General features: G+C 47.6%; 1 protein-coding gene across 21 annotated transcripts in view; it reads left to right on the top strand.

Annotated features, from left to right (window-relative positions):
* Osbpl10 (oxysterol binding protein-like 10) overlaps positions 1–27,463 on the top strand; it is a 255,044-nt gene that overhangs the window by 116,023 nt on the left and 111,558 nt on the right. For 13 of the 21 annotated variants that reach the window (XM_087562464.1, XM_087562488.1, XM_087562486.1 and 10 more), the window contains 1 exon segment: positions 16,141–16,332. The exons of 6 other annotated variants lie outside the window; for them this stretch is intronic. In XM_087562464.1, coding sequence (XP_087418590.1) covers positions 16,141–16,332 — 192 coding nt within the window. 21 annotated transcript variants of the gene reach the window in all.

A 27,463-nucleotide genomic window follows, 5' to 3' on the forward strand; every position in this document is an offset into this window, starting at 1 on the left:
GCTACTCAGGGAGCTGAGGGAAGAGGATTGAAATCCAGGCCCTACCTAGGTGATAGGTGAGTGAGTTCAGGGCCAGCCCAGACAACATAATGAAGCCCTGTCTGACAATACAGGGTAAAGATAGGGTAAGTAAGGGTCAGGTTGAGTGAGCCCTTGCCTCAGCATGCATCTGGGTTTGATTCCCATACCACAGGTGACGTGTGTCCCAGACACCACCCCATTGTGAGCTTCAGAGCCTTTGCTCTATTTGTGATGTCTGTACAGAACCTTTATCTAAAAACGTGTATGTTGGGATAATTCTCAGAAGACTCGATGGGAAAAAAAGTAAAATTTTCTGCCAAATCAGCTAGAACCAACAAAGATAAATCTTGGTGGCAAAGAAAGGAAGGGGGCTGGGTGGGTCAGCGGCTGGGAGAGGTCACCCGCTAAAGCATGCAGTCATTACACCAGGGCCTGGTACCCCACAATCTCCCAGAAGACAGGGCCTGTGCTTACAGGTGCTGAGACTCCAGGCAGCAGAGTGAGGAAACCCTGAGGGATTCGCTGTAAGTGGAAGGGTGTGGCTGAGGACAGCTGAGCCTCACTGGGGACCCTGAGAACCCTGTAGAGTGGCTGTTCTCAATCTGTAACATGCGGTCGTCATATCAGATTCATAACAGTACAAAATTACAGTTATGAAGTAGCAACAAAGTTACTTTATGGTTGGCGGCCACCACAGCATGAGGAAGGTTGAGAACCACTGTTGTAGAGCACAAAGCCACTTAGAGCTCTAAGTGTAGAGCTCTCCACTTAGAAACAGATGCTGTTCCACACCTGTCAGCCTCACTGACCAGAGGTTGCCTGTGGGGTATTTACTGTCACACCCTTGAACCTGCCTGAGGATTGTTGTGTATCCAACTGGCTTCCATAGGTCATCTAGAGGTCAGAAAGCAGGAGGCAGATGGACTGGCAAGGCCTGGTGCCCTCTGTACTGGGAGTTGACTGGAAGATGGCCCCTGGAATTCAAATTTGGCTTAAGAGGATGAAGCCACTCACATGGTCCCCCACTTTTTAAAGTAATCATTTGAATCCTCGCCCTTGGTCCCCAGGGCCTCAAGAATATGAACTCTTTCAGCCTAGCTCTGGAAAGATATATGTATTCCTGTTCTCCTGATTTAACTTTTAAATTAATTAATTTATTCATCTTTTCACTCTCTTTCTCCTTCTTTCTCTCTCCCTTTCTCTCCACCCCCTTCTCGTGTGTGTGTGTATGTGTGTGTGTGTGTGTACACACAGGTTCTGTGTGGTAGTCAGAGGACATCTCTTGGGAATTGGCTCTCTCTTTTGACCATGTGGGTCCTGGAGATTGAACCCAGGCTGACAGTGCTTGGTGTCAGGTGCTTTACCTGCTCAGCCATCTCTGCAGATCCACACCCCCTGATTTCTTCATGTCTGTGTATGTGCAGAGGCCAGAGGATAATCTGGGATGCCATTCCTCAGACACCATCCACATTTTATTTATTTTTGACATTTTTGTGCTTGTGCACATGCACATACACACCTGGGCGAATGTGTTCATGCAGAAGCCAGAGGATCGGCCATCAGGCTTCCTGCTACCTTGTTCTCTACAATCCCTTGAGGCAGCGTCTCTCGCTGCACCTGGAGCTAGGCTGGCAGCCAGCAAGGCCCTGTTCTCCTCTGTCAATCTCCATGGTGTTGGGGTACAGGCATGCGTGGCCCTTTTGGCTTCTTTACTTGAACGCTTGGGATTTGAACACAGATCCTCATGCTTGTGCAGTGTATTTTTTTTTCTTTTTCCAGTTACTCTGACAAAATTCCCTGACAAAAGCAACTTAAGGGAGAAAGGACCACAGTTGCAGGGCATAGTCCATCATGGTGGGGACATCAGGGCTTCCAGAGTTTGAAGCCGCTGCTCACATCTCATCTGTTGCCAAGAGGCAGAGAGGGATGCATGCTTGCTGTTGCCCTTCTCCACTCTTACACAGTCCAGGATGGCAGCCAGGGGATGGCGCCACCCACAGTGGGCAGCTCTTCCCACCTAATTGAGGAAATGAAGATAATTCCCTCACAGGCATGCTCAGAGACTTGTTAGCAAATAACACGGAGCACCTCAAGGCAGCAGGCGAATTACCCACTGAGCCATCTCTCCAGCTTTCTCCCTCAGTTTAATCTTTTTAAAACATGTTCTTTCACTGGCCTGGGCTTGCCAAGTAGGCTAGGCAATCTGGCTGGTGAGCCTCAAGGGTCCCCTTGTCTTCCCAGTGATGCGATTATACACACCACTGTGCCCAGCTTTCAAATTTATTTTCTATTATTGTTGTTGTTGTTTGTTGTTGTTATTAAAAATGTGGCTCTGGGGATTAATCTTAGATCCTCATGCACTTCACTGACTGACCCATCTCCTCAGTTTCCCAACATTCTTTGCTTCTCTGCATTTCTTACAACTCTTGAAGCCAGCTGATCCAGCAGACCCACAGCACCAAGTCTGTAAAAGCGGCACAAATTCAATTAGATTTTAACACAAGATGAAATTCTCTTTAAAACATGAATAATTTGGAGTCTTCAACAGTCTCATCTTTGAGGACAAGAAGAAATAAAGAGAAATCTCTTCTGTCCCACCACGCAGGGAAAGATAAGCGTTCAATTTTCTCCTTCCGGGAGCTCCTGCAGCCATGGTGACAGTGACGTACTGCCTCAGGAGGGGCACTGCAGGGTGGGACTGCTGTGTTTGGGGAAAGCCCAGAAGTTTCTGTGTACATTCTTGGTGGGCCAGGCTGTCTTTAGCCTGACAGAGGAAGGTATATCCAGTCTCAAGTCCGAAGTGCTCCTAAATCTAAAACTTTTTGAATACCAACATAAGCCGACAGCTGGAAATGACCCAGCTGACCGAGACTGAAGAGACAAAGGCAGGTGATCCCTGGGGCTTACAACAACAGCAACCCCCCCGCCAAACTAACACTCAAAGATAGACAGTGTCTGAGGAATGATACTTGAGGTTGACTCCTGACCTCCACACACATGCATGCAATTCTCACATATGAAGCCATAATATATAAAACACACACACACACACACACCAGTATACTAAAGGTATTATAGAAATTTATTCAGTCTAGACCCAAGATGTGATGTATAGGAGAGAGTTAAACGTTTTCCGCTCAGGCCTGGAATAAATCCATGTGTACGTGCAGAAATTCCAGCATCTGGGAAAGCCTAAAATCTACACTACATCTGACTCCAAGCATTTGGCTAAGGGACAGTCAGCCTTTAACCCAGAGCTGAGCTGCCCTGTATTAAAATGTGTGAACCGATGCCACTTTTTGAAAAAAGGCTTATTTTTATTCAGCTGTATGTGTGTGCTCATGTGCCCATGTGTGGGTACCCACGGAGGCCAGAAGAGGGCGCTAGCTTCCCTGGAACTGGGTTTACAGACAGTTGTGACCTGACTCGTATATTCTGAGAATGGAACCCAGCTTCTCTGGAAGAGCAGTCAGTGCCCCTAACAACTGAGCAACGCACTTCTTCCATTTTAAAAACTGAAGTGACATTCTCAGAATTAACACTTATAAAGTCAGACCCTCAGACCTTGCTGTGTCCCACGGTATTAAATATTTGGCTAAAGTCTAATTCTTTATGTAATTAAACAAGCTCAGCTAGCCTGCAGATACTGCACAGAGAGATTCGGTCAGTGCCGTGGCCAGTTCTGCGTACCCTACAACTCTGTGGCCTGTTCCAGATCCACCCGTTTCCCAACTGGAACAGAGAGGGTCGGGCCTGAAATCAGGTTTGTCTCAAGTTCGAGGTGTGGAATGGAGAGATCTAAGCAGGGAAGTCTAGCCGTTCTTTTTCAAGTCGGAACTGAGTTGAGAACAAACCAAGTCTGTCAACAATTCTTTTTAGCTGTGGGTACTCACAGGTTTTGTTTGGATTTAGGATTCTTAAAAATTTCCAGACTCTCGTGCCTCACAGAGAAACCACTCTTCTGGTAACTAACATATCGAGCTCCGGTTTATCCCTGTCCTGTGAGGGAGTACCCCAGTGAGAATGAGACCAGGCAGAAGGCGGCCACTTAGTCTAACCACGCGGACTGTGTATGAAAAGGGCAACAGAACCAGGAACGGGAAGATGGGCATTGTGGGAAATGGCTGGAATTCCCAAAGCACTCAGGAAGCTGAGGCAGGAGGATTGCTATTAGTTCAAGTTCAGCCTGGGCTACTGTCTTAGTTAGGGTCTTATTGCTGTGAACAGACACCATGACCAATGCAAGTCTTACAAAGGACAACATTTCGTTGGGTCTGGCTTACAGGTTCAGAGGTTCAGTCCACTATCACCAAGGTGGGAGCATGGTCACATCCAGGCAGGCATGGTGCAGGAGGAGCTGAGTTCTACATCTTCACTGGAAGGAAGCCAGGAACAGACTCAACATCCCTGGGCAGCTAGGAGGGGGTCTCCAAGCCCACCCTCACAGTGACACACTTCCTCCAACAAGGCCATACCTTTTAATAGTGCCGCTCCCTGGGCCAAGCACATGCAAACCATCACAGCTACCCAGCAAGATCATATCTCACAGTAATAGAAGGGAGGTTGGCTGTGAAGACATGGAAGGTGGGGGTGGTGCAGCAGTTTTAGGTCTCAGGAGCCTCCTGTGGTCATCCCCATGGAGCTAGTATGGTGCTCCTGTCCAGAGCCTCAGTCATTGGCAGATTTGTGTGTATGTGTGTGAGCATGCATGTTCCTCTGGGTACACATACGGGGGCATGCATGTGGGACAATAACAGAACAAACACAGGCTGTCGTTTCTCAGACACCTTCATGTTTGCTTGAGATAGGGTCTCTCATTAGCCTGGAACTTCAAGAAGTAGGCTGGCTGGTCAGGGAGTCTGGCGATGTTGTCGTGAACACTCACTTACCATGCCTGGCCTGTCACACGGGTTCTAGGCATTGAACTCAGGTCTGCAAACCTGCAAGGCAAGCACTTTACCAACTGAGCCATCTTTCCAGGCCATCAGCAGATTTCCCACCTGTGCTGTCACATCCCTGATCTGGGCTTAGTGTCCGTGTTGTCTCTCCTACCTGGACTCCATAGGACTCTCTCCCCAGCTTCAGCCTGAGAACGTTGTCTACAATGAGATTTTTTTTCCCTTTCTTAGCACCAAATATTATAATGCACAAGAAGAGGTGTCCCTGTGAGCTTCCAAACATGTGCTCAAGCATTTGGGAAGGAGATAATGATCTCTAAGCAGACAGGTGTGCCTCCTGTCACAAATGAGTTATTGATTTGAAGGAAATCAAATTTGCTCTCTGAAACCATCTGCCTTAGAATTGCATTGGGCGCTCCCTTCCTCTGGCTGGTTTGACCCTGTGGTGGGAGACTGAGGCTTAACCATAAACTAGAAGCCTCTTTGTCTCTCCTGGCAGAGGGAGAAGTTAGAGGACTCCCAGACACACACTTGCCTTTTGTTCTGATGTAAAAATACCTTCTGGGTGGATGGGGTGAGGTAGGGGGAAGAGTGGGGGCCCCTCTCCAGAGCACTGCTAAAGCATTTTTTGGTGTGAAAATGACCCACTGTTCTCCTTGGCTCAACATCCCTGTTGCCTTCGTCAGCCCTCAGCCGTTCCAGCTCTTCATGCCCACCCGGCAATGGTCTGTAGTTTTCAATTTAAGACCTAGAGGCACATGGGCTGGAGGTGCAAGGGCTGGCAGTGCGTGTAAGCTTGTCGTAGGCAGCCCAGTGCAAAGCACACCTGTAGTCCAGGTCTGTTCTCATCAAAATTGGTCTCTCCCAGCCATCATCTCTGTGACCTTAAGCCCTGTGCTGTGCCTTGCTTGTTACTTTGTTACTGTGTTACTTTGTTGTTCATTTCTCTGTTACTCCCTCTTCAGAAGCACCCAGGGGGCCTGATCCCAGAACTTTTGCATTGGTTGAATTTCTCCCCAGGGATTTATCCATGAATAGCACAGTATAGTTCTTGGTGAATCTCAGACTTTTTTTTTAATGTGCGCGCGCACGCACACACACACACACACACACACACACACACACACACGGGTGTATGTGCATGTATGCATGTGCGACGATGCATGCAATTGTGCATGCATGTGTTTGCATGTGCACGTGGAGGCTCCAGGTTGATGTCTGGAATCATCCTCTCTCACTGTTCAGAATCTTTCCATCAAACCCAGAGCTCACCCATGTGGCTAGTCTTGTTAGCCAGCTTACTCTGGGGATCCCTGTTTTCTGAGGCAGACCACCTCATCCACCGGACACTTAATTGGATTTCTGGGGTTCTGAACTCTGATCCTCATGATTGTAGGGTAAGAACGTACCCAGTGAGCCATCTTCCAGCCACTGTCATCTCAGCCTTGAACTCAAATCTTCTCTTGAGCTCTCCCATAACCACCCATGTGACACTGGACAAGCTAACTGGTTATCAGCTTCTGCTTTGTCTTGTAACAATTGAAAATCATCTCATGTTTGACCTGTTTACCTTTTTCTTTCCGAAGCTGCTTCCACAAGGCTGGGACAGAGAGATGCTCTGTCTGTTGTGTTTCTGTTATCTCTGTTCAGCCTGGCACAGAGAGATGCTCACTGAGTGTGTGTTTAATCCCAGAATAACGTGTTAGCTAAGGTTGTACCAGATTGTAGTCTGGGACACTTTGTGTTTGTGTATAATTGGTCTTGTGATGCTTCCTGGGGAGATGTGAGCAAATCTCTATTTGTTCAGGTAGAGCACTAAAACCAGACCAACACTGAACCCGTCCTTGAGAACCTGTGAACATATAGGGCTCGGGCTCAGTGAGGGGTTACTCATAGGAGCGTGGGTAAGGCGGTACCCACAGGAGCATGAGGGGAAAGCTATTTACAGGAACATTTTCATTTAAAAATTTCATTTTAAATTGTGTGTGTGTGTGTGTGTGTGAGAGAGAGAGAGAGAGAGAGAGAGAGAGAGAGAGAGTATATGGGTACCTGAGGAGGACAGAAGAGGGAGTCAGTTGCCCAAGTGCTTGTGAATTGCCCAACTTGGGTACTGGATATTTTATGAGAACAATATGCATTCTTTTTTTTTTTTTTTCTTTTTTCTTTTTTTCGGAGCTGGGGACCGAACCCAGGGCCTTCCGCTTCCTAGGTAAGCGCTCTACCACTGAGCTAAATCCCCAACCCCTACAATATGCATTCTTAACCACCAGGCATTTCTCCAGTCCCAAGCACTGAGGTTTTCTGTGTTTGCTCTTCAGGGCAGGGGTGGTGGTTAAAAGTGAGGTTGTGAGGAATCATCGCTAGGGGTTGCTGTATTCCTATCACTTCCCATATCAGCATCTACAGAGTAATTACTGTGTGGTCCTGGCCTGGAGTGCTGAGTCATCACCCTCTAGGAGAGAAGACGGGCAGCAGGACTCCTGGTTAGCTTCTAAGAAGGGGAGGAGTGGTGTGTCCTCTTTTTGTCTTTGACATCTGTAAGCATGCGACCCATTCTGTGCTTATGAATAATTTCGTTAAAAAGCTGAAAATGTAAACTGTCTTAGTCCTAATGAGCTGATTGCCCCAGTTCCTGAGACTTGGTTTGTTCGGGGAGGCATGGAATTGAAAAGTTCCCCTTCTCCGCAGGGCTGGCTCAGCCATTAGGGAGGCAGGTGTAGACTGGAGGCTACCTTGCAGACTTGCTGAAGAGTAACTCACCTTTACTGAGGAGGAAACCTCATCTCTTCCCAAACGCAACACCTCCAAGTTAGGAGTAACTACCAGCTTGACACAGTCTAGGCTCACCTATGAAGGGCGGCTCATTTGAGGGCCTTGTTAGCATGAGGGACTGTCTTGATTGGTAACGGACAGCAGAGGCCCAGCCCCACTGTGGGCAGCACCATTCCCATGAACTCTTTAACAACCCTCTTCCCCTCCCCCTCCCCTAACTCCTCCCCCCCCGCCCCCCCCCCCCCCAAGCTGAGCCAGCAAAGTGCACTGCTCCATGGCTCTGCTTCCAACTCCTGCCCTGGCTTCCCTCAGTAATGGACTTTAACCTAAATGTATAAGCTGAAGTAAACCCTTTCTTCTCCAAATCGATATTCGTCAGATGACCGGGGCAGGGGGGAGGGACAGTTGTTTGTATTTTTTGTTTTTAAAGCATAGCAGCAGTTGGAATTAGAGCAAGATGGGGCACACACATGTAGATCGTAGTGTGTGCATGCAGGTGTGCGTGTCTATGTAAGTGCATGTATACTCATCCAATGGTGTGAGTTACTTCCCTCCTTTCTTCTAAGTTAATTTGTCTTTTCGTGACTTTTGGCTCTCTTGTTCATAAGATGGAGCTCACTGAATTACTAAATTTAAAAAACAATCCCATAGAATTTTCATCAGACCAGTCACAGGATGGTGGGGAGGGCTGCTATCTCCACACCATGGCTGCCCCGCTGGCATCTGCCATTCCACACCCTCAGCCCTTTCCCAGGTGAACCGGTGGTTTCTGTCCCCGAAAGTCTGACACTAATGCCCGTATACCACCGTCCTTACTGTTACTGTGGACGACTCCCCGCTCTGTGCTAAAGTTTCTGCTTGGTTCTTTCAGGCCCGGAGGATGGTTTTAGCTCTTTTCAATTCATCACCTGGCTGGCTGTATTGTGGGCTCACTGATTTTATAGCTTTTAAAAATGTTTTTACAAGTATATTTTGTACTAAACAATGGGTTTCATTATGGCGTTTCCATGCGTGTCCATGATATATAGACTACATTAATCCCCCCATTACCTTCTCTCCTCTCCTTTACCTTCTGGTTTCCCTTCTTCTTCTGTAAAACCCCCAACCCCAGTCCCCACCTGCCCCCATCCCTCTCAATAAGTGTCACGTAAGAGAGCCCGAAATATTTGCCCAAGTCAGACTCACCTCACTTTCCTTGATAGTCCATTTTCTTGCAAGTGACACTTCGTTCTTTTTTACGGATGAGTAATATTCTATTGTACATGCCAGGTTTTCTTTCTACGTTCAGCTGTTGACTGACACCTAGGCTGGCTCTATCACATGACGACTGTGAGTACTGTCATCGTGAGTGCATACGGAAGTTCCCTTGTGGCCATCTGCTTGGTCTGATTGCTTTGGATGCACACTCCAGAGCCGCATAGCTGGCTCACATGTTAGTTCCGTTTCTAGGCTTTTGAGGACTCTTGGCGCCTGATTTCACGGTAACTAAGCTAATCCACATTCCTCCCAAGGGAAGTCCAGCCTCCCTTCCCAAATCCTCACCAGTATTTATGGTGATTTGTTATTAAGATATTCTGTTATCACTTTACCTAGTGACATCTCAGTGTGTCTGATTCACAGAGCATGAACGTCCGTGCTTAGTGGTTCTTGGAAGCCTGGCTTTACCACTGGGGATGAATTCTTGGCATGTCAATTAGCATCACACACTTCCTGCACGGCGTCTCCTTTCCTTCTCCATCTCTCAAACGAGGGAGGCAGGGTTGACCTTTAGAGATTAAAAACACCCAGGCCCCCTTCTTCTGCGTCTCCGCTTGCAAGGGATGGAGCCTGGGTTTGTCAGAGTCAGCCATCACCAGCAGCATGCTCATCCCTGCTTCTCTCTGTCTCTCGTGCTCTTTAAATGACTTTTAGAGAGCGTCAGGGAGCAGCCTCTGGATATGATCCGGTGCCAGGATCTCAGCTTTCCTAGATAAGATAATCGATTACTTTCTCATCTCTGTGACAAAGGAAAAGATTTATTCTGGCTTACAGTTTGAGGACATGCATGGTCCATGGCGGCGAGGAGCAGGAGGCAGCTGGTTACCCACAGGAAACAGTGTTGAATGATGTTTGGCTTACGTTCTCCTCCTGGTCAGTCAGAGTCTCTAGCCTGGGAGATGGTGTCATCCATGCTTGCATGGGTCTTTCTACCTTAATGTAGGAACTCCCTCGCAGACTTCCTTCTTCTAGAGGGCTCTAGATCCTGCCAAGGTGACAGTCAGCATTCCCACCGCGGGGCACTGCCATCCCCTCCGGCTTGGATCCTTTTATTTTGTGATACCAATTCCTTTCCCTTCCCAGTATTCCTCCCTCCATGCCAGCTTTGCTGCTGGTGTGTGTGGGGAAGAAAGGGTAGCACCTGAACATGCCGTTCGCAACTTTAGATTAGAAGCCAGTCAAGAATGGAGAAGACACACAGCTCTGCCTACAACAGCTCTTAGCCACCAGCTCTTCCCCTCGCCTGTCCCTTTCATGCCCTCTCCTTGCATCTGGCCGGCATGTCTTTTTTTTACTGGGGGGCAGGGATGCAGGGAGCCTGCAAATCTCTGATGGCAGGACACAGGGGCGATCCTTCTAGGGAGCCATCACTGTCAACTCAGAATTTTCCAGATGGCTTGCTTGGCATTTCCAGTCGCCCTAGTTGAGGTAAATATTTGGAAGAACCCCCTGCCATGTTGTTCCCCAGACGGCTAATATTTGTTTAAATTAGTAGCAGGGGTACGCGTTGATGACATTTGCAGGATAAAGGCTTGCTCGTTTGTATCGTCTGTAATTTATCAGCTCCCCTGCCACACACACTCCCTCTTCTGTCTCCCATGAGATTTATCCACTGGCGTTCCATTACAGGAAGCCCTAGTGTGTGTGTAGCCATGAGGACCCCACAGTCAGTGCAAGGAGGTGTTTGGTTTTGGTGTTGCGTTCCCCTACCCCCACTTCAAATTCACCACATGGATTTAAATGACAGCCGCTACCTAAATAACGACCTCGACCTCGTGGTTAGCCATCCACAGGGGGTGGCTCGCCCTCCTAGGTAAATACAGCATATTGACACTGCTCTGGGAAGGTGCTAAGAACTGTATAGCTGACTTCCTTTCCAAGATTTTTGTTTTTCAAGTAAAAGCATTGGGGTAGAAGGTAGTGGTTCTTGTGATTATTTATGGTCAAGATATATTTTTTAGTCAGGATCTCCATATAACCTGGACTGGCTTTGACTCTTGTTTTAAAAAGTATTTTATGTATGTATGTATATATGTATACACACACACACATATATACACACCCATGCATGTGGACATGTGTGTATGCTATGATAAGCTATGTATGTGTGTACCACATGTGTGCTTGAAGCCCATGGAGGCTAGAATAGGGCACTGGATCCATAGGGCTGAAGTTACAATTGTGGACCACCATGTGTGTACTGGGAACTGAACCCACGTCCTCTGTAACCACTGAGCCACCTCTTCTGGCCTTGAATTCTTGAGCTTCCTAAGCGATGGACTCCTTAGTTTTTGCTGGGTCTTCATTTCTACTCAAAATTTAGCAAAATAGGGGCTGGGGATTTAGCTCAGTGGTAGAGCGCTTACCTAGGAAGCGCAAGGCCCTGGGTTCGGTCCCCAGCTCCGGAAAAAAAGAACCAAAAAAAAAAAAAATTTAGCAAAATAGGGGTGGGGATACCGCTTAGTTGGTAGAGGGCTTGCTTAGCTTGTGTGAAGGACTGACCACGTCTAGGACGGTATACACTGGGCGTGGTGGCATACGCCTGTGGTTCCAGTACTCAGGAGGGGGAGGGTCAGGATTCCCAGGTAGTATTAAGTTACACAGTGAGTTTGAGGCCAGCCTGGGCTTTATGAGATTCTACTTTGAAAAACCATTAGTTTGTGTGTGTGTGTGTGTGTGTGTGTGTGTGCGCGCGCGCGCGCGCGCGTGCGCGCGTGTGTTTTCATTTACACATGCATGTGCATGTACATATTCTATAGTTTTGATATCTCGTAGCTGGCCATGTAAGCATTAAAGTATATTTTGGGTCTCAGCACCACTTTGATTTCATAGAAATAAGGAAGTTAGTGGCTGCTAACTTTTGTACTAAGCAACTTAACATTTTAAAAAATCAATACTCTCTTCACTGATTGAGTTTTAAATCATGTGAAGAAATGAATGCAGGCTGTGAAGCCCTCACTTGTCAGGCCTGCTCTAAGTGCCTCGTAGGCCCGATACGGCTTCATCTTCACAGGGGCTTTTAAGGGTCAATACTATTATTCCTCTTTTAAAGATCAGGAAATTGATACTTAATGAAAATGGTTAAATAACTCTCCCAAGGTCACATGGCTGAGGGAAGTATAGCTGGAGAAGTAAAACTTGTCTTCCTGGCTTCGTGGCCCAGGGGACTCCATCTTTTGTTGGTCTAGAGTAAGCCGTCCAAACAGCCAGTGTCTTTCTTCAGACTCTTAATACTTGAGCAAATTTACAGTTGTCACGGGATGAGGGAACGTTCCTCTTTCCTCTTCCACACTCCGAAGGAAGAAAAGCTGGAGGGAAAGGCCTGAGGTTTCCCACCTCTGTTTGCCATTGTACATGTGACTACTTCTAAACCACTTACAGGCTCCAACCTGGGTTTTCCTGATTATGGGCATACCAGATCCTGGGATCCTTCCCAAACTCTTTCAGCAATTCAAAGCAACCCAAAATTGTGATTTCTACCCCAGCTCCCACCCCACTCTCCATTCTCTTGTTCGTTTACAAAGCGCCTGCTTCCCTGGTCTGAGGTCCAGCCTGTGGGGACAGGGGTGGGGGTGGTGGGGTGGGGACAGGGGAGAAGGGAGACGCCTGGTGAGGATCAACCTGTGTTCTGTTACCTTGCTTCCTATTGTGCCATCAAGTTCCAGCTACAGGGTTAAGAGCACGGACTGCTCTTTTAGAGGAACTGAGTTCAATTCCCAGCAACCACATGGTGGCTCACAACCATCTGTAATGGGATCCGATGCCCTCTTCTGGTGTGTCTGAAGAGACAGTGTACTTACATACATAAAATAAATACTCTCTAAAAAACAAAGTTTCAGCTTAGGGGATTGTTGTTGGTGGTTTGTGTGTGTGTGTGTGTGTGTGTGTGTGTGTGTGTGTGTGTGTATCACACCTGTGTATACCTGTGTGTGAATGTACCTTTGTATGTATGTGCACCTGTATGTACCTGTGTGTACTTATGTTGTATAACTGTATGTGTATATGTGTATATGTGTATACCTATGTGTATGTACTTCTGTGTGTGTGCACCTGTGTGTATGGACTCTTGTTTGTGTATGTGTATACATTTACTTATGTGTATGTACCTCTTTGTGTGTGCACCTGTGTGTACCTGCATGTATGTACTCTTGTTTGTACCTTTGTGTGAATGCTCCTGTGTGTGTACCTGTATACATACCACAGATAGAGAAAAGTACCCGGACTTCCTGCTTCATCAGTGTGACCCACTCCCTTCAGAGTCTCTCACTGAACCTAGGCCTTGATCTTTTTTGGGCAGCCTGACCGGCCAGCAAGTCCTAGCAGCCATCCCAGCTCTTCACTGCAGCCCTGGGGCCGTAGGCACACCGTTCTACACAGACTCCTTGTGTGGTAGGGAGCCGAACTCAGGCTCTCTGCTCACAAAGCAAGCTTTCTTACACACGTGGGTATCCCCTCAGTCCCGGGACATCTGTTTGTGCTAAGACCAGCTTGTCTTTACTTTTTTGACATTTTCCAACTCTATTCTCAAATTAACATCTTGTTATCTCCCCCCCCCCTTTTTTTTTGAGGCAGCCTTATGTAGCTTAGGCTGGGTTTGAACTTTCTATGTAGGTGAGGGTGACCCTGAACTTCTGATCTTCCTGCTTGTACCGTCTAAGTGCTGGCATTACACGTGTGCACCACCATGCCTGGTGCACGTGGTGTGGGGAGATCAAACCCGGGATTTTGAGCATGCTCGGTAAGCACCCTGCCAACCCAGCCTGCCCCCCTCCCAGCCTCCAGAACTGCATTCTTTTTAAAGTGTACGTGTGAATGTTCTGATCTGTGTGTTTTGTCCGTTAAGATTTATTTTTATGTATGTATGCGTGTGTACATGTGTCTGTATAAATACATGCCACAAGCGTGCAGATGCTCACGGAGGCCAGAACAGAGCATTGGGTCCCCCTGGAGCTGGAGTTACAGGCAGCTATGGAGCGAGCGGGTGCTGTGACCCAAACTGGGGTCTTCTAGACGAGCAGCAAAGGCTCCCAGCCGCTGATGCATCTCTCCTGTCCCTGTCTGTGTGTCTTCTAACACCAGCCACCTCGTGCCTCTCATTGACCTTCCCCAGTAGGGATACTGCTAAGCACGTAGTAGGTATTCAGTAAGTACTTAATTGCTAATTATACCACGGGATGTGGCATGTCACCCACATGCCTTTCTTTTCCTCAGGCTAAACGATGCATAGGTTGGGTAGCAAGAACGTAGCTGTCCCATGGAATTCAAAATTTGCAAACAGGCAGATCCCTTCCCCCAGTTCGAAGTGAAGGCAAGCAAGCTGTGGAACCAAACCTCCTGCCTTCTGTGCTCTCCCCATCGCGTCTGGCTCTTTATAAATAAGTCTCTACTTGATTGGTGTGTGGATCTTTAAAAAAAATATTTGGGGGGTGGTTAAAAGGAATTCTTTTGAATAATAGTGAGAACGATTCTTGGATTTCCACAAGAACTTGGCACAGGGCTGCTGCATCTTGCTTCTTACAATTAACTGTACAGCTCAGAGTTTTTCTCAAGGTCAATGGCTAGAGGTCTTCTTCAGCATCCTCTCCCTGCTCAGTGGTATTTCATTATGTAACATACCTCACACTGTTGACAGCCTCCGCCATGAAATACTCCGCTGCAGTCATTAATTGAGGACGCAGCGTTCCTCCGGCATGCAGGTCTGACTGGAGGACGGATTCCAGGGATTGTAGTGGCTCAGAGAGGATGCTGGGAGCAGATCTGCTGCCATCAGGCTCCATTGATGACTGTGTGCTCGAACTCTGGAATGTTGAAGCTGATGGCTGAAGCACGCCTTTTAAACTTCGTTTGGGCTCACCTTTTTTCCGGTGCACACAGTGGGACCTACTCCTTGGTCCGGTTTAAGGGTCATTCATCGTTCTGTTTTGAGGAACTTGCTTCTTTGCTTGGCTCATTTAATGAACGTTTACAGCTTTACTTTCCCCTTGACTTTATGGTGGTGATGGTGGTGATTTTTACCTTTAGGTAGCCAAATTTACCAGGGCCTTTCTTTCATAGTCTTGCCTGCATGCTGCCTTCCGTGAAGGCCTCTCATTCTTCTTCCTTCGAAACCCCTTTGATTTATTTGGAGCCTTTCCTCTGAGAGACGAATCCAGGTTTGTTCTTCAGACTGGCTGTCAAGTTCGTCTTCATTAAATTGAAACACAATCTTCACTACCGATTAGTAATTTGAATTCCGCTAGTATTCAAATGATTATATTTTGATATATTCAAATTGCAACCATAGTACTATAGGGGTATATAGAGGTGGGGCGTAAAGACTATAGGGTGAAACATAAGCTTTGGCTAACATATGAAATAAAGAACTTAGTTCAACATTTATTAAGCACTTAAAATCATTGTTCACGGGGCTGGAGAGATGGCTCAGGGTTAAGAGCACTGACTGCTCTTCCAGAGGTCCTGAGTTCAAATCCCAGCAACCACATGGTGGCTCACAACCATCTGTAATGAGATCTGATGCCCTCTTCTGGTGTATCTGAGGACAGCTACAGTGTACTCGTATATAATAAATAAATAAATCTTTAAAAATAAATCACTGTTCACCAGGTTTTGGGATATGGAGACGATGAAGAGAGAATCTCTGACCCAGGCAATCAATGCCTTTGGTAAGCAGACAGGAACTGCTAGGGAGCGAGCTTGGTGAGCGAGCTAGGGAGTTGCTTCCCAGACCAGACAACATTAAACCCAGTGTTAGGGTTCCATGGAGGGGATCATTCTGGAGGGGAACGGCTTCCAGAAGGAGGAAGCCATGAGGGTAGAGGCAGAGGTTCTGAGCCTATGGCACTTGGGAGATGGCTCTCCATGACCATAGCAAAGGACAGGAGACATTAGAGATGAACAGGGTAAGTCAGCAGGGGTGTATCACTCACTTCTTATCCGTGGCTATCCTGGAAGTCACTGTGTAGACCCAGGCTAGCCTTCTGAGTGCTGGGGTTAAAGGTTTGGACCACCGCTACCCCTGACATTTTCTTTAATTGGGTCCTCATGGGTTTCAGACGCAGTGCAGGTAGACCTCCCCCACGCCTACGTCCTTTTAAACAGATCGGGGGGGAATCCGAGAGCCCACACGTGTGAAAGGCAACAGTCACGTTCTGTGGGCCATTTGCTGAGTTTTGATGCCTGTTGCTTGTTCTAGACTACTCCAGGCTCCCGCAGCCGAAGCCTCACTTTGCTCCCCCATGGAACACCCAGTTCTGCGTCTCCCTGTAGCCAGAGACATCTCAGTGCGGGCGCCCCCGGTGTTGTCTCAGTCACGCGTCACAAGTCGCCTGCAGCTGCCCGAAGAGCCAAGAGTCAGTATTCCGGCCAGCTTCACGAAGTCAGAGAGGTAGGCCTTGCTCTTCCTGGGTTATATGCCCACTCACCTCCTGGGAGTTGGGGACTGTGGCTATGGCCCTAGTGGCACCTCTTCCTTCTGACCCTGCACAGAGCAGAAACACTCTCCCAGCCACCTGCTTGCAGCTATTTTTCCCACATGATAAGATAATTATGGTCACTGCCGTTTCCGGAGGTTAAGTCATTAGGAGACCTCGATCCTAGCTCAGAAAGCAGAGAAGCCCATGGTAAAATGGGCTGGGAAGGAGCATTGTTGATTAAAGACTCCTGCTCAGAGCTAGGATGAGACCCACATGTGGAGAAGCCCTAAAGCATCACGGAAATGGTTGACCCTCGGGAATGGTGGTCCTGATGCTGACTTTGTTCTCCTTGGGAAGCTCCTGCCTCCTCCTTCACTTTGTGGTTCTGAGCCCCACTCTGCAGTCGTTAGAAGGGAATAAACATTAAAGCCACTGTTGCCAGCCTTGTGGGAGTCCCGAGCTCACTTGGAAGCTATGCAGTGAGAGAGACACCAGAGTTTGCTGGGTTTTGCTTTTGAGACAGGGACTCATGTAGTCCAGGCCATATTAGGTGAGGTTGACCTGGAACCTCTGATCTGTCTTCTGCCTCTGCCTCGAAGTGCTTGGCCATGCTCAGTTTTGCACAGTGCTGGGGATGAAACCCAACACTCTCTATAGCCTAGGCAAGCACTTGACCAACTGAATACATCTCAGCCCCAAAGCTGTTTTATGTCTTCTCGTGAGAGGCCCCCAGGAAGCCATGAGACCGTTGGTATTCTTGTCCTCCTTCCCGACCATCAGGACAGCGGACTGTGTTAGAGTGGGGTAGGTCCTGGTTGCCTGACTTCTGTCAGATGCTGAGAACTGCTGCCCGGAGCTCTCTGGTCCTGCCCAGTTTGCTGTCCCCTCCCCTGCTGTGACTGCAAAGCCCTTGTCCTGGCTCCTGGAAGGATGACCCTCATAGACATTTGAGGCAGGATTGGTGCTTTACTTTTTACACGTCAGAAGCCAGGCAGTATTCTGATCTCAGACTGCCTCGGTCTGATTCTGGTCAAGAATTTGCCTCAGGCCTGATGCGCCTATATTCCCATATGGCCTCCAAAGAGGAATGTATGGAGTTGGAATTCTATTTTAACATATTCAGATGTCTTTCATGTGTATGGGTATTTTGCTTATGCATATGTATTGCAGTATGCATGTGCATACATGATGTGCAGTATGCGTGTACATACATGATGTGCAGTATGCGTGTGCATACATGGGCTTATAGACATAAGCCTCTACGTCTGGTTTGTTTGGTGCTGGAGATGGAACCCAGGGCTTCATGCATGCTGGCCAAGCACTCTCCCAACAGAGTAGCACCCCCAGACTGCCTCAACATGGTTTTTATTTATGATAGAAAAAAAATTTTTTTGGATGGAGTTTGAACCAAGGGCTTCCATGGGCTAGACCCGCACTTACCACTGAGCTAGACCCTCCGACCTTAGGCTGGAGAATGTTTAAGGCAGGTTCCACATTGTATCATTTCCTCACTGACAGTGAATCTGTCAGTATCACCCTAGTTAGAATTCTTTTTTTTTATTAAAGATTTATTTATTGTATATGAGTACACTGTAGCTGTCTTCAGACACACCAGAACAGGGAATCAAATCTCATTACAGATGGTTGTGAGCCACCATGTGGTTGCTGGGATTTGAACTCAGGACCTCAGGGAGAGCAGTCAGTGCTCTTAACCACTGAGCCATCTCTCCAGCCCCCCCTAGTTAGAATTCTTGTACAGTGTGTATGTTAGCTATGTTTTTAGTGGCTGGGATTAAAATACTACAACCAAAAGAAAATTATAGAAGGCTCTTATTTTGGCTTAGGGTTTCATAGGGCTAGAATTTATAATGGCCTGAAAGGCAAGACTCAGGGTGGCAGGACCAGGAAGCTAGCTGATCACAGTTTTACCTACACATAGGAAGTGGAGAGAATCGGGGATGGAGAGGGGGACTGCAGCAGAGGGAGGGAAGATCTCTCTGTCTCTGTCTCCCTCTGTGTCTCTGTCTCTGTTTCTCTCTCTCTCTCTCTGTGTGTGTGTGTGTGTGTGTGTGTGTGTGTGTGAGAGAGAGAGAGAGAGAGAGAGAGAGAGAGAGAGAGAGAGAGAAAGGTAGGGAAGATGAGAAGAGAGGAAAGAGAAGGAGGGAGACAGGCAGTGGTGGTGCACACCCTTTAGTCTCAGTACTTGGGAGGCAGAGGCAGGTGGATCTCTGAGTTGGAGGCCAGCCTGGTCTAAATAAGAGAACTCCAAGACAGCCAGGGCTACACAGTGAAACTCTGTCATGAAAATCCAAAAGAGGAGGAGGAAGAAGAGGAGGAGGAGAGGAAAGGGGAAGGGGAGACAGGAGAGGCAGGATTATAAGCTCTCAGAACATCCTCAGTGATGTCCTTCCTCCTGCAAGATCTAAAAGTTCCGTAACCTCCCACCCAGCACCACAGTGATGGACCAAACGTTTAAGTTCATGACTGTATGAGAGGCATTTCTCATCCAAACCACCACAGCGTTTATGGCAATGCCACTATTACCATATATTTCTGTAGACCTCATTGCAAAGTATCTTACAAGTCATTTGAAGCTGTAACCTTGCAGCCGGGGTTGGGACCGTGGCACATGCCTGTAATCTTAGCTCTTGGGAAGTTCAAGCAGAAAGGTAATAGATAACAATCCAGTTTGAGTAACATGGTGAGAACTCGCCTCAAAATAAAATAAATGAATGGGTAATAAATAGGGCACAATTTAAATTTCAGGCGAAACACCCTCATAGCCGTTCCTGTTTGGTTTTTATGACCTGGGTGGCAGGGTGTGTCTCATTTCATTGCTTTTGCACATGATGGTCTTGTTTGCCAAAAATTCAGTTTAGAAAATAAAGATTTAATTTTAATTGTGTGTGCATGCGTTGTGTGTGTGTGTGTGCGTGCATGTGTACGCATGCGGGTGCACACGCACTTGTGCATATAGGAAGTCGGTGCCAGAATGAGACCAGAAGGCATCTGATCAGAATCTCGAGTTATAGGGGGTTGTGCTGGGAACGAAACTCAGGTCTTCTGGAAGAACAGAGGACCTGAGCCACTCATAATGACTGAGCCAGTTCCTCCCATCCCAAAATTGATTTTAACAAGACCGAGCTTATGGCTACAATGCCAGCATTCAGGAGGATGAATCAGGAGCACTACCATGGCTCAGGGACACGGTGAGTACCAGCCAAACCAGGGATACAGAGCGAGACCCTGCCTCAGAATGCAAACACAAAGCTAGCCAAGATGGCTGAGGTATAAATGCTAATTCTGGCAGCTGAGAAAGCTTTAGAGCGTGGAGGGCTCCAGGACAAGTTTGTAAGCTCCAGTTCCTGGCAGTCATGGCCGCCATTACTCCTGGCTGGAGAGGAGACCATTCTATAGCATCTGCTGGGCTTCCGTGCCATCAAGTCCACCTTGAAAACTATCCAAGAGCACCTTGGTCACGAATTCTCCACTCTAAAGGCCTGTGCTGTTTAAATTACACTGAGTCCATCTCTGATGTAGCTAGAAGAAAATGGAATAACGTTTTAACCCAGCCATACAGGGAAGATAAACTTCTGACCACTGAAGCAATGGGGAGAAAATGGTCACACACAAGTGCCTGAACAGCCGAAGAATAAAAGAAAAATACCCAGCCAAAGGCAATGGAATAAATATTAAATGGAATGTCACAGTGAAGGTGAAAATAATGGGGTAGTTTAAAAGATTAAGTGGTTATAATCTAAAATATAAATTGAAATACCAGAGGTCAGAGCCCAGCGTCTCCATAGGATGGTGTTAGAGACGGGCGTGTGTGTTTCAAGATGTGAAGTTGCCATAAATGGCAGGTATGTTCTCAACAACAAACTGAGACAGGAAAAGGAAGCTGACTTTACTGAGGAAGTGTTTACTGCCCTAGTGGGCGGGATGAATCTGGAAGAGAGTGGGGCCTAAAACAGGCCGACTAAATTCCCATGCAGAAGCCAACTTTTCTCAGAGCATCGGACAACTTGTACTCTGAGGGTGAATCAAGCCGTTCAGTTGCAAGGACAAACCACATGTGGCAGATGCACAGGTTTTCAAAGAGGCCCACGAACAGCTGGAGTTTATAAACTCCTATCTGCTACATCTGGGAGGAGCACAGAAGCAGATCCCAAGAACAATCCTGTGTGTTGAAGAAGCTGAGGACTCCCTCTCGTCTTGTTTTCTCACGAGCACTCTGAGCTCCCCTCCCTGGACTACATTCTCGGATTGCATTCTGACAAGGAGGTTTTCAGAACCACCGTGGGTTGGGACAGTCAGACAGGGTGGTCGGGTTTTGTGGCATGTTGTATCAGGCAGTATGTAAACCTGCGATTAATAAAGGCTGAGGAGAAAGCTTAATCAGTGGGGTGCTTGCCAGGGGATCTGAGTTTGATCTCCAGGACCCACGTAAAAATGCCAGGTATGGTGACATGTGCCTGCGATTCTGGAGCTGGGGGACAGATGTAGGTGGGTTCCGGGGGGATTGCTGGCCGGCCAGGCTAGCAACATCAGTGAGCCACAGTGCTAAAAACCAAGGTGGAGAAGCAGTTGAGGAACACATCTGGATGTCACCCTCTGTGCTCCACTTGGACCCTCCCAGGGGAGTCTCCTCCTCTAGCTGGGAACTGTATGAATTACATCTATGAAGTTGGGGGCAGGAAGAAGTTTATCAGGACAGATCTAATTTTAATTTAAGACATATGTCATGTTAGAACATGGTGTACACAGATAAACAAATAATTTCAAATCAAGAAAACCATGGTAAGAGTAAGTAGATAACATTTAAGATACTGAGTTGCCAGACAGCAGTGTAGGATAAAAGCCATGCCCACGTTACCACATGGACAGGAGCATGTGAAGTAGTCGGAAAACATGTGAGTGTTATATCCTGGGCCTGTCTGACTGAACTGCACGTGTTGTTTAAACTGGTTCTGAGAATCCTGGATTTTACTTGCAATGTAAAATCTAGAAATGGAATTTTGGCAGTCCCATATTTCTGCAGCCTCATCTGATTCTCTGGTCTGGCCTCACACACCTCACACACATTGTATCCACATGCAATAAGAAGTAAAAAGACAGTATAAAACAAGGTAAAGATGTTTCACTAACAATGTAAATATTGATAATATGGAAACATATATAATATATAATATAAAGTATCATATACACATATACATTCACATACTATATATATACATAACCTTTTTTGGTGTGTGTGTGTGTGTGTGTGTGTGTGTGTGTGTGTGTGTGTGTGTGTGACTCTGCCTTGCTATGTAGCTGTTGCTTGGCAAGCACTCTCTTAAGAGAACTAGACTGGCCACAAGCTCACAGCAATCCCCCTGCCTCTTTCTCTGTAGTGCTAGGATTACACGTGTGTACCACTGCACCCAGTTTTCCGTTTTTCCGTTGAAGGCTGAGTCTTATTTCCGGTGTCTTATGGGCACAGTGTGGTAACTGGGTATGCTGGCCGATCAGGTTTCCCCCTGACGCCTCTACACAGCTGATAGAATTCTCCAACAATGGAAAGTGGAGTCCTGGACGGGTTGCCAAGGTAACCTGATCATCTCTGAGAGTAGACCCCTGGCGAAGGTGCTGGGGTTGTCAGGTGTTCCTTGGGCCTTCTCTGACTGCTCATGTTGGTGAGTGTCTAGTCACATGACTGTGATGAGGAGAAAGGGGTGCTGGTGTAGACCCCTGCACATGACCCTGGAGGTGTTTTATTAGTAGAACCTAATGTTTCTCTAAAACTTGGTGCAGCTCCTTGGTTACTAAGCATGCGATGATGGAAACATATGATATCGTATTTTTTAAAGCTTTATTTATTTATTATTTATTTATTTATATATGTTTTGCCTGCACCCATGTAATGTATACATGTGTACCACATGCCCATGGAAGCCACACGAAGCTCTGGGCTCTGCTGGAACTGGAGCTACAGATGATCATGAGCCACCACGTGGGTGCTGGGAATTGAACTTGAGTCCTCTTCAAAGAGCAGCCGGTGCGCTGGACTGCTGAGCTGTCTCTGCAGCCCATCACTGTATATATGTTTAGTATTGAGGCTGGGAGAGTGTAAGAGACGGCTGAGCAGTTGGGAATTTGCTTTACAATTATGAAGACTGGGCTTCAGATCCCAGCACCCATGGAACAAGTCAGGCATGTCTGTAACAGCGACTCTGAGGGCGCAGAGGCAGGAGGATCCTGGGACTTGCTGATGTACAGCCTCTCCAAGAAAAGTGTGACCTCCAGACGCTAGGAGAGACCCTGCCTCAAGGGAACAAGGTGGGGTGCCATAGAGGAAGACACCTGGCACCCTCTTCTGGCTTCCACTTGCACACACAGTTCTGACACAGTCACAGATACAAACACACATATATGACTCTTTTCCCCCACCCCCCACATTTTGACTGTCCTACATCTAGTTCATTGCAACAAGTTTCGACATGCCTTATGTTGATCTCAATACAAGTTCAGTGTGGTTTTGATGAAATCCTGATATGCTAGATGATTTCTGAAGAAAACAAAACTCAACCTTAAATATGTTCATGTTAGCAGCTGCGTATGAACCGGGTAAGCCAGAAGACCCCAGGGAAAAGCAGGCGTCTTACCCACGTACAGTGTTTTTTTATTTGTGTTGTTTGAGGCTTAGGAACATGCATGGAGTTCATTGGGGAGGTTTTGTAGCTTTGAGGAAGGCCACTCTAAGGAGTGTTAGAGGTGGCGTTTAGCATCCACCTGTGTTTAGTTAAGCAGCAATGAGTTGTCCGCAGCAAGGATTCATCTTTCCCGACCACTTAAGGGAATGTTTTATGTTTTAATTTGTGTATTATGTATGTCTTATGAATTTAGGCCATGTATATGGGGATTATCCAAGGAAGCCATAAAAGGATGTCCGATCTCCTAGAGCTGGAATCCTAGAGATAGCTGCGAGCCACCGTGTGGGTGCTAGGAACTGAACTCAGGAACTGAACTGTGCTCTTAAAGCATGAGCCAGCTCCCCTGTCCTCTTAAACTTTTTAAGTTTTATTTTTCCTCCGAATCTACACTGTTGGGCAGAGAGCAGTTGATTACTGGGCAGATTAAACTGCCCCAGATCTGTGTAATTCAACATATTATTCAATAAACTTTTTATAGGACTAATATGTGGGGATGTGTGTTTATGTGGGTCCAGTTGTGCGAGCATATATGTGTTTCTTTGTGGAATGGTCATGTCATATTGACTCTCATAGGGACAGCCCCTTAATTAAGCTGCCATCTTGACAGATGGCTATTTCCTCTGGATCCTCTTCCTTCAGGATGATTTGAGCTGATCCTCCTTGGTGTGGACTCGGTAAACGTCTGGGGAGAGGCCCTGATTCACGGGCAGCCTTTGTGGCAGCAGCAGCCACTGTAAACTATCATGCTAACACACTTTATGAGGTGATTAATCTTAAGGTAGTGTGATCTGTGCCGACAGCAGGGACTTCAGACCATCCTGTCACCAGGGAAACCACAATTAGTACAGCGTACACATCTTCCCTTTGTGAGCAGAGTAACTCCTTTAAATCAGGCTCTGAATTAAAACCCGGTGCGCTCTGGGGTTAAACGAATAGAAGGAACTGTGGCATGGATTGTGGAACTTCGTTCATACTATTTAGTTCTTGAGATGGGACCTTCAGGCTGGCCTCAAACGTGACAGTGTAGCCAGGGATGGTCTTGAACCTTTGCTCCTCTGACCCCACCTTCTGAGTGCTGGGATTAGCGATGTGTACTGACCCACCTGGTTTATGTGATGCTAGAGGTGAAACCCAGGGCTTCGTGCATGGTAGACAGGCACTCTACCCACTCCAACCCCACCCTGTGGCATGAATGTTGGGTGGTGATTAGCCATCTTTAAATTATAGGCCAGTGAGATGGCTCAGTGGGTAACAGGCGCTTGCCAGCAAGCCTCATGACCTGAGTGTGAGCCCTAGAACCACTCGTGGTGGGAGCAGAGAGCCGGCTCCTGCAAGCTGTCCCCCGACGTTCACAGGTGTTCCGCGGCATGCCTCCTCCGTCCCAAATAAACAGATGTGAAGACATGGATTTCATGGACAGGCAATGGAAGCTGGGTGATGAGACGCTGTCTCCCGATGAGGGGTGGATGAGGAGAGTCAGGAGAAAGCCTAAGAGACTATTTCTAGGAGAGAGAGGAAAGGTGTCAGGCATTACGGGGTGAGCGATAGGACAGCTGATATCAGAGAAACAGAAGAAAGACTTAAAGAACAGGAAGTTCTCGAGACTCCCCTGAGGGGATGGGAGGGGGAAGCCATCTCTTAAAGGTGGCCATGGAGGAAAGGGACGGTGGCCCCACCCACAGGCCAAGCTTTGGATCCAGTTGTGATCTGGGAGAGAAGGACTCCTCTGGTATAATGCGTCAAAGGCAAGAGGAGGCCCATTTTGTCACACTCTGTGTCTAGGTGGCCCTGCTGCTAGCCCTCATAAGAGTACACCTGTTGTTTAAATCGGGCTATTTCTGGAAGGCTGATAATAAGGAACAGGGAGCCCAAGGTCACCCCACTCCACAGCCCAGGGATGGGGACAGTGTGAGGCCATCCTGGATTCCAGGAAAGCCAGATGCTAGCACGATTGAAAGCTCAGGGGACCAGGGACTCATCTTAGGCACTTAGTACCTGGAGAGGGAGCCTTGTCCTTGGCTTGGGGACACATCAGTAGTCCCAGCATCCAGAAGACAGAAGCAAGAGGGTGCTGAGCATGAGGCCAGCCTTGGCTACACAGTGAGGTCCTGCTTGCCAAACAAAATAAACCAACCCTTGTGTGTGTGTGTGTGTGTGTGTGTGTGTGTGTGTGTGTGTGTGTACCGACTGTTAACAGTTTGAAAATCAAATGCCCCCCCATAGGCTCATGATTTTGAATGCTTGGCCCCCAGCTGATGGTTCTGTTTTAAGGTTGTGGAGCCTTTAGGACAACTGTTCTCAATCTGTGGGTCATGTCCCTTTGAGGGTCAAATGACCCTTTTACTCAGGTTGCCTAAGACCATTGGAAAACAGAAATTTACATTACAGTTCATAACTCTAGGGACATTACAGCTATGAAGTAGCAACAAAAATAATTTTATGGCTGGGGGGAGGTCATCACAGCACAAGGAACTGTATTAAAGGGTCACAATGTTAGGAAGGTTGAGAACCTCTGCTTTGGGAGGTAGAGACCCCTGATTTCTGTCCCCCACTCCCACCTACTCCTGGGGCATATCATCTTCCTATGAGGGCTTGATGGATTCCTTCATGTGAGTGGTCATCTGAGAATGCTGTGAGATAGGAATTCAGGGGTGGGGGAGGTAACCCCAGGTGCAGCTCTTGGGCAAGTCACATCAGGTCTCTTCTAGGTTCAGGGGACGCATCCGACAACTTCCCCCATGGTGAAGGAGAACAATGTGGCTGGTTTAGGACAGGTCAGAGTGGGTCCCAGCTGTGTCAATCACTGTCTTGGGATAGAGGGATCTTCTTGTTACTCCAGGAAGTAACTCCTGATGGGCAGAGTTGCCTAGGAGCAAATCCCTTGAGATGATTAACATTGTCAACTTGACAGGAGTTAGAATCAACAAGGGGGTGTGGCTCTGCGTGTCTGTGAAGGCGTGACTAAGTTAGGTTAATTGGGGTGGAAATACCACCTTCATTGTCAGCAGCACAATCCACGGGCTGGGGTCCAATGGAATAAATTTAAGACACTAAGCACCAGCATTCATCTCTCGCTGCTTCCCGACTGTGGTCTCAGCTGCCTCACCATACTGCTTCCGTTCCCAGCTGTGATGGACCATGCCCTCAAACCCCACATCAGAACAAATCCATAAGTTAATTTTGTCAGGCATTTTATCACATGACAGATAACTAATGTTATTGCCTCTCTTGTCCACCCCACACTCCCTCTAAAGTACGTCGGTCCATCCTTCAAGATTCTAGCCTTTCAGCACGCATGGATCCTGCCCGATAGGACCTGCTGTGTACCCGACCCTCTTTACTGAGAAAGGACAGGGAGGCAAAGGAGTGAATGGGGGCTGACTCATTAAGTTTTGTTTTTGGGGTCACCACCAGCCTCACCTCAACTGAGCAGATCAGTTGTCTCTGCTGTATCTCCTGCTGGGCCACAGGACTTGAGCTGATCTCCAGAGAGCCCTCTTCTGAGAAGGGCCACTGGATTGGATTGATGGGAGCTGTGTGTGTTTAAAGACTTATTTCATTTTAAATTGTGTGAATGTGTGTGCACATGTGTGCACGTGTGTGCGCGTGTGTGCAGTGCCTGTGGAGGCCAGAGGTGTTGCACCCCTTGTGGAGTTAACAGGCAGTTGTGAGCTGCCCAGTGTGGATACTGGACACCGAACTCAGTTCCTCTGAGAGAACAGCAAGCTCCCTTAATTTGCTGAGCCATCTCTCCATCCCTGAACTGTGTACTTTGGAGTACAAGTAGGAGGTGTGGAGAAGGGTTTGGCAGAGAAGTTGATTGCTTCTAACAGGGCACAGAGCATCAGAACCTGTCATCTACTTTCCGGTTGCTGTGATGAGATACCGTACACACCTAAGAAGGAAGAGTTTATTGAGGGCTTGCTGTTTCAGAGGGCGAACCCATCACCATCATGGCAGGGAGCATGGCAGCATGCAGGCATGGTGCCGGGGCAGGAGCTGAGAGCTTATATCTTGAAACACTAGCATCCACGTGCAAAGAGCGCTCACTGAGAATGCTGTGAGCTTTTTGAAACCTAAAGCCCGTTCCCAGTGACAAACCTCCAGTGTGGCCACACCTCCTAATCCTTCCCAGACAGTTCCACCAACTGAAGACCAAGGATTCAAATATAGGAATCTGGCGCAGGGCTTGGGGGGTTAGGGGGTGGGGTGGGGTGTCTATTCAAACTACCACAGGAACTAATCCTAAACCAGTGGGATCCTTGAGGTGGTAAAGGTATGGTGGTTGCTAGTGTGTTTTCTTGGGGTTTTTCAGATGATTACAGCTGGGAGGGAGTTTAGTGATTTGATTTGAGGAATTGGTTCCTATGGTTATGGAGGCTGAGCCACAACTGACCTGGTGGCTGGA

The sequence above is a fragment of the Rattus norvegicus genome, chromosome 8 (assembly GCF_021556685.1).
Source record: "Rattus norvegicus strain SHRSP/BbbUtx chromosome 8, alternate assembly SHRSP_T2T, whole genome shotgun sequence".
Classification (NCBI taxonomy): Eukaryota; Metazoa; Chordata; class Mammalia; order Rodentia; family Muridae; genus Rattus; species Rattus norvegicus.